We start from the raw sequence: 7897 nt of genomic DNA on the forward strand, positions 1-7897 counted from the left end.
CTAAATTAGATTGTTTGGAAGGTATTGAGTTCCCTTAAATGTAGTACAGATGACTGTTAAATCCTAGTGGAAACTCCTCTATGTCAAACAAGTGATGTCTTCACTAAAGAAAACCTTTCCTCTCTTCTGCATGCTGTACTTCCTAATGTGTGTATTTAATTTTTAATACATCAGTTCTCTTGATAATTCTAAATAGTACCATAGCATGTATTAATTCATTTTCCTTTTGGTAATTTGACATGATGGTGGAAGATTTAGGACTACTTTTGTTGGGTTTGTTTAGTTTTTAACCTCATGACTTAGCTGCAGATCCATGCCTATTCAAGTCCAACTTGTCTGATTAAAATGCTCAATTTCAATAATTCAGTTGTTTTTTCTCTCTCCTTCCCCACCAGCACCGATTTTGTTGGCCTTGGTAGCAGGAGAAGCAGCAGGGATCATGGAAAATATCAGTGATGATGTCATTGTTGGACGGTGCCTTGCCATCCTCAAAGGCATATTTGGTAGCAGCGCTGTGCCACAGGTTAGTACAGACACAGCGTCTTTGGGTAACTCTCTGCATTTTAGAACGTACTACAATTCTCAGTAGCTTGGCTGCAGTATTGAGCTGTTTGGTACATGTACCACATTTTGTTTGTTCAGGGTTTTTTGGGAGGAGGGGTTGTTTGTGGGTTTGGGGTTTTTTTGGGGTTGGTTTTTTGTTTGGGGGTTTTGGGGTTTGTTTGGGTTTGGGGTTTTTTTTTTTTTGAGAAGATTGTCTTACACCAAGTAAGACTCTAGCTTTTCTAGAGTGTCAGATACTTCAGTTAATTTTCTGCCTTTTACATTTCTGGGGTTACAGCAGAGCTGTCCATGGCTAGTGACAGCACTGCTTAGATACTCCCTGCCATGTTCTGCACCTTCTCTAAAGTACAGTAAAGCTCTTGACTAGTGAACTCCACAAAGAAGCTGGTTTGTCTGGAAAAGAGCTGAAGGGGGAGGAAGGGAATAAAGGCAATAAAGGCAATCTTCCATGTGGATCAGTTCCCTGTGCTGCTAGCCAACGGTTATTTAGGCACAGTAAGTGTAAAAGGAATGGTTAGTGAAGGGGGAGTTTAGAAAATACTTAAATATTACTCAAAAAAAAGAAGCTTGTGTACTTAGGACATTGATTTGAAAAGTCTTATAGCTGTTCAACCTACAGCGTGTGTGACTTAGTTGAATGCTTGGTCTGTTCTCCTAACAGGCAGTATGCAAGCAGTTCTTACAAATGGCATTGGTTGTAAATAAATAGCTCTGCTCCACTGGGATTTCTATATAGTAAATTAATAGAAAAAATATATGGTAACTTTAATATACCAGTCTTCTCTGAGCATTTAGCCAGGCATAAATTGGACTGTTTACTTGCTTGGTATTTCACGTGAGTAGGTTCACTTCGTTGTCTTTATTGTAGAGTAGAATAGTTGTAGAGCTCTTGTTGAACATGGCTTTATCGTCCCTATCATCAAGCACTATTTTACTGCTTTCTATATGATGGACAAATCCTCACAGCTGACTGTAAGCATGGATTTTTAGTTGATGAGTAGATCTCATATTTTGGAAATGCTCAATCAGTTGAATTTTACATCTCAGACTGGAGAACGCAAGAGAAGGAAACCCCAGGCTTGCCTTTCTGATAAATCTACAGCTCCTTCTCTGAACTCTCAGGGGACAATTTCACTAATGACATCTCTCTCTGAGAGGAGCTTTGAGACTCTTCTGTCTACAGGTGCTGTAGAAATTGTTCTAGAGTGAACCAGGAGTTTTACTGTGGCTGCTCTCTAGTAGGGTTTTCAAGTGAAAAAAACACACACTAGCAAATTGCAGAATCTTGAGAAATACAGATTCTACTGTAGATAACCATCAAATTTAGAGAACTTACTTGAACTTTTAAAATATGTCAGTGCATTAACTGATAATCCCCTGTTACAGAATGACTCCATATCTGGTCAGTCATTCAAAGGAGAAAGCAGTTCTCGGTTGTGATAAGCGAGATTTCTAAGTGAGTCTATTTTAATGTATTCACAGTTCAGGTGCTTATGTACTATGAGTACTTGATAGTGGAGAGATTTGGTGGAGGCTGTCTTCTGGACATCCACTCCTCAGTCTGATAAACTGCACTCTCATCTGTTGTATTGGATGAACAACTATGTATGAAGTGGAGCTTGCTGTGCAAGTACTGTTCCTTGTATCTGTCCAAAACAGGGAAGTAGAAAAGTTAAACGAAAACAACACTTCATTGGAATGTGAGCCATCCTACTTGTTCCTGTGCTGCTTATTGTTATTGTCTTATCTTCTCTTTCTGGTTTTGTTCTCATTTCCCAAAGATAGATACAACCACTTTTTCCCCTTGCTGTTCTTCAACACATGGAAACTTTTTCGAGCTTGCTGTGCAGCTAACAACCTCTGCAAGCTTCATGTCCTCTGTAGAGTAGGATTCCAGTTGTGTACAGCTTCTATTGTAGTACATGTTTTATTCTCTGACCATCCTTTGTGTTCACAGGGAATCCTAATTACAGCGTTTGCTTGTCAGGATGAAAATAAAAGTTGACTCGTACCCATACGTGGGGGTGTGGGCACATGAACACCACAGTTGCTGTTTGGACTGATGCAGTCTGTATGCAGTACCGGGGAACCGATACTTACGTGTTCTGCTCTACAATTGTGTCTGGGTTAGCCATACCTTCAAAACTACCTCAGTGAAGTAAAATTTCTGTCTGGCTTTATTCACTGTTAGACTGCAATGCTTCATGTGATTACTAGAGAGAATTAAGAAATTTATGAAATGCCTCAAAGTTTTCTTTGTCAGACATACATGTGATAACATACAGTGCCATCACAGTGGTCTCCATCCAACAAGGAGGGAAATGTGAGGTTACTTTTTTCTCAAGAAGCAGTCAATGTATGAGGGCTCGCTCATCACTCAGTTTCTTACCTTTTTGGATAAAAAAGTGCTGAAAATTGTAGTGAGGAATTTTCTCAATTAAGTCATCAGACCATATTGGGAAATGTAGTCTCCAACCCCCAGTGGTGTCTTACACCTTGGAACATGGCCCTGGTCCTCTGTGGCCTTTCCACAGACTCAGCAGAAGGCATCAAATATAGTCCAGCTGAGGCCAGCCTCAGAGAGGTCATCTCAGATCTGTTGGTGGTGGGGCCCAGGAGACTTCCCTTGCCATGATGTGGTACAGTGTCTGCTGGACTCGTTTCTGGATAACGTCCTCGCTAGATAGAGCCTCTTTCTCTTCCTTTGTGGGAAGGTCTGTTCAAGTAGAAACAATTCCATGAAATACCTTCATGCCTGAGGAGAGGAGAAGAGGTTCCTGTCTTGATGTTTGCATTTTTACAGGGTATGATTCCTGTTAAAACTCGGTTACACATTTGAACAGAGTCTGGGCTATTTTAAGATTCACACCCATCACTTTTCGATGTTATGTCTGCAAGGTTATGAAGATGTCCCATTTTCTCTTGACTGCTGTTATGCCTTAGAGTGATACTGGTTTGAGTCCTGGTGATGCTCTCACTGTTGCATCTTTCAGTGGAATATTTTTCATCATGACCATTACCTTGGCAAACCAGATGGATTGGAGAAATATAGGTGTTTGTGCAGGTGCCCTTCATGCAGTCGTTTTCCCAGATGAGTTACAGACCTTATGTAGGCCTATATCATAGTCAAATAGGAAGAGGTATTTGGATGAACTGTGGCTGAAAGAAAGTAAAGGAGTAGGAAGTGTGCATTGTCATCATGTTGATAATAGGAGAAGAAACAGAGCAAACAGTACACAGTGTGCATGTACAGCTGACTAAAAAGTCTGAGTTCCAGTGCAGAAGCTATGTGCAGTAGGTTCTGGTAATATATTGGAAAGAATTAAGGTATTGCCACCAAAGACAAGTTATTTACCTTGGTATGCGTTACCATGGAATATAAACTTGGAGTTCCACCATTAATGTTAGCCTAAGGACTTTGTGCCTTTTATTCTTGCAATTTGCATCTTTTCTATTTTGCACTAACTGTAGAACTTGCACTGTGTCAACAACTGAAGTTTCTGTCTTGCCTCAGCCTAAAGAGACTGTAGTGTCCCGCTGGCGTGCTGACCCGTGGGCCCGGGGATCGTACTCCTATGTAGCAGCTGGATCTTCTGGAAATGACTATGATTTGATGGCTCAGCCAATTACTCCAGGGCCAGCCATTCCAGGTGCTCCTCAGGTGAGAGATGTCTCAATTCTTTTTAGAAAAACCTCAAAACATGATGATTTTTCTAAGTAATTTGCATATATATCTAAACACAAGTTTAGATAACTTGCATCTTCTGATGAATGATTAGAACCTGTAAAATAATTCAGCTTTCCATCCATGAATTCTGCCTTCCCAGGTTTGGTGTCATTTGTTTACTAGAAAAAGAGCGTTTTTATTCAGAAAGTCAATTTGGTAATGTCTGAACAGAGTAGTATAATATTCTACATTTATTGTGTTTCATACTCCATATTTATGTTGTCCATCACCATATTTAAGTGAGTTGTAGTGATTTGAAAGAGGGTGAAGGCCAGAGCGAGAGGAACAGGAGTCAAAAGGTCTCTCCCAAATTGGGAGAGAACACAATGAAGGCGTAAGTCATCTCCAGTTCACTTTGAGAGGATCAAGTTTTGAAAGCAATAGCCATTCTGAAAGCACTAGCAGAGAAGGATGTATGGCTTTGGCTTTATTTAGGTTCTTTTTCTAGTGATACAAGTAATTAATAAACATAGGTATGGATAAAATGATTCTCTGCATAGTATAATATATAAAAGTCTGTTTTTCTCCTACTTTTTATTACACCATCAATAGTTGTTTTAGGTCTCAGTTTAAAGAGAAACTGCTAATTTAAGTGAATTGCTGAAGTTTTTGTTTGCTTACTGTGCTAGAATTCATGTCCCAGGATCAGAAATCATCTTTCTTCTTAAACATATTTAACAGTTTGGCTGTAGAGTTGTAGATACGACATTTGAACGTTTTTTCGGTATACAGCTGGGGATGTTAATCTCCCCCGGTTATCTGGTTCTGAAGGTATTATTTTTCAAGTCGAGCTTTATTATCTTTCTATCAAAGCAAAGATATTGGCAAATAATTGCAAAATATTTCCTCATATTACAGTCGTTACAAACATGAAACCCTCCTGTGAAATGAAAGGTGTGTATAAAGATTTTCTTGATAATTTGTAGGGCAGGTTAAAATATTTTTAATATAGACGATTTTATATGCACCACCTTCATGTTAATGGAGACTGTGGTGTGATTAGAGGACTTTTAACATTCCTCTTAAAGTATCTGTTCGCTGCAGAATCTGAAAGAACGTGAACAAGCCTTAACAGTGTTCTCTGTTCCCCCCAGCCTATTCCTCGCCTGTTTTTTGCGGGAGAACATACAATTCGCAACTACCCTGCAACTGTTCATGGTGCTTTACTGAGTGGACTGAGAGAAGCCGGTCGCATTGCAGACCAATTTCTTGGGGCCATGTATACTTTGCCTCGCCAGCCTACACCTGGGGTCCCCCCACAACAAGCTACCAGCATGTAAGAAAAGCAGAAGGTATCAGAAGAGGAGCGACAAGACCACAGTGCTGCTGTTGTTGACTCTTGGGATGAAGATACTCACGCAGTCTGTAACAGTATCTGCTGAAAGGACTCAGCCATGAGTTACTGTATAATACTTCCGTTAGAACGGCCTTGCAAAAACTTACCTAACCTTTGGCTTGGCATCCTTTTACAAAATCTCTTATAGCTGTTTGAAGTGTCAGTGTACACAGAATCCTTTACTACCAAGCTGGTCAGGGACTTTTTTGACTCTGCAGATACTTTTTGAAAGTCAAGCTTGTAGCTGGAGGTTTTTTAGGGTTTTTTTCTACCTATATGTGTATTTACAGTTTGGTAATTGCACAAGGCCCTCTAGAAGATGGTTGCTACGAATAGTAGCTTAGTGTAGAATTTATGTAAACATCTTTGTTGGGTGGGGGTTTTTTTAATTTTTTTTTTTTTTGGGAAGAATAATATTTTTTGACCAATTCTGTTCTTATCTGGCATTTGAGAATTTGGTGCAACTGTTTCCCTACCAGTAACAGCAAATCAGACCCCTCCAAAATGGTCCATTAGCTGCTACACCATATGCATCCTGTTTTAGAAAGAAAACTGGTATTACTAAGAGTGTGCTAAGCATACTGTTTTATTAAATACTTTCAACAAAAGAAATAAGCAGAACTGGATATTTGTAAGTTAAAAACTAGAAAAATTATTTGTATTTGTTTATATAGAAACAGAGTTGCCTAGACAGTAAGTTAGCTGAAGGACCTAATCTCTTGACTCCTGCACGCTGCAGGTAGGCACTCTGTGTACCTGTTGATGTCATTTCTGCTAGGTTGATGAGATGATGTTGCAGTTGCCATTGTTATGCTTCTGAAAAATCACTTTCATTTGGCTGCTTTTCCAAATATTTTCCTTCTATTAATTCAGCACATAAAGCCTTTCTTTCATTGCACAGAGCAGTCTTAGTTAAACATTTAGGTCCTTTTTCCCTCTCCTCCCTTCCCCATTTAGCATTAGACTTTTCTTATTTCTTCCAACTTTTCTCATCCTCCTCTTCCTACAGTTTATGTCTATCTCATCTAACCATGGTCTCTGTTCACACTGGTTTTTCTACTTTTCAGCTTTTCTGTTCTCTCTCTCTCTCTGACCCCATGACTGTACATGTGCAGTCTGTCCCAGCTTCCTTCTGTCCTTGCACCTTCTGTTCCGCTAGAGGACCAGTACCTCATTTTGTTCCATGCTCATCCCTCTAGAATCATAGAATAGTTTGGGTTGGAAGGGACCTCTAAAGGTCATCTAGTCCAACCCCCCTGCCGTGGGCAGGGACATCTTCAACAGATCAGGTTGCTCAGAGCCCCGTCCAACCTGACCTGGAATGTTTCCAGGGATGGGGCATCCACCACCTCTCTGGGCAACCTGGGCCAGTGTTTCACCACCCTCAGCATAAAAAATTTCTTCCTTCTATCTAGTCTAAATCTACCCCCCTTTAGTTTACAGCCATTCCCCTCGCAACAGGCCCTGCTAAAAAGTTTGCCATCTTTTTTATAAGCCCCCTTTAAGTACTGATAGGCTACAGTAAGGTCTCCCCAAAGCCTTCTCTTCAAGAGAAGACTCCCCAAAGTCTTCTCTACAATTACATTGCCCACACTTCTTCGTGAAGAAAATACACACACAAACATGACTGCAGCCCCTACTTGTTTATAGCTGTATTGTCTTTGGCCATAGACTCTCCATCTTCTCGCATCATTGCTTCTACTGTTTTCTTGTGTCTCCTTCTTAGTAGCTGGAGATCATTCTTCCTCCTGACTATGTCTGTTATCTTCTGGTTGCTTTCTCATTAGGTGTTGAAGTCTGGGGGAGGGTATCTCCATAGGCAGTCCTTCTGACAAGCTGTGAGAAAGGGGAGGACTGATGTGGCAGGGGTAATAGTCTCTGAGGGGGCACAGACTTGAGGTGTCAAGGACTAAGCCCATTTGAAGTGGCTGGATTTGGTGTTATGGGGGACCCTCTATCCCGAACCTCTGTCTAAATTAGTGCTACCTTCCCTGTATCTCTAACTTTGCAAATGTTGTTGCTACTTGAGCCCTTTATTGAAAGGGGTACTCCTCAGCAACACTACTCATCCTCGCATTCCCTTCCAGGGGACAAGACAGATTTTGTGATGGTTGGTCAGAAAACTGCCACTGAAGTGGGGCAGGAATTGGAAGTCCAGCAGGGCATGGAGGAGGGGTGTCCAGGGGGTGACTGAGAATAATTTGAGACTCAAGACTCCCTGCCTTTAGAATCATTGACGTTGGAAAAGACCTCTAAGATCATCGAGTCCA

The 7897-nt window shown here is 40.8% G+C and overlaps 1 protein-coding gene across 1 annotated transcript in view; it reads left to right on the forward strand.

The window, feature by feature from the left end:
- Nucleotides 1–6055, forward strand: part of KDM1A (lysine demethylase 1A) — a 47029-nt gene extending 40974 nt beyond the window's left edge. The window contains exons 19-21 of the mRNA XM_009286639.2: nucleotides 396–523; nucleotides 4079–4225; nucleotides 5386–6055. Of these exons, the coding sequence (XP_009284914.2) occupies nucleotides 396–523; nucleotides 4079–4225; nucleotides 5386–5571 (461 nt within the window). The 3' untranslated portion in view covers nucleotides 5572–6055. The remainder of the gene's footprint in view (nucleotides 1–395; nucleotides 524–4078; nucleotides 4226–5385) is intronic.
- Nucleotides 6056–7897: the final 1842 nt, after the last annotated feature.

This window comes from Aptenodytes forsteri, unplaced genomic scaffold (assembly GCF_000699145.1).
Source record: "Aptenodytes forsteri isolate BGI_AS27 unplaced genomic scaffold, ASM69914v1 Scaffold40, whole genome shotgun sequence".
NCBI lineage: Eukaryota > Metazoa > Chordata > Aves > Sphenisciformes > Spheniscidae > Aptenodytes > Aptenodytes forsteri.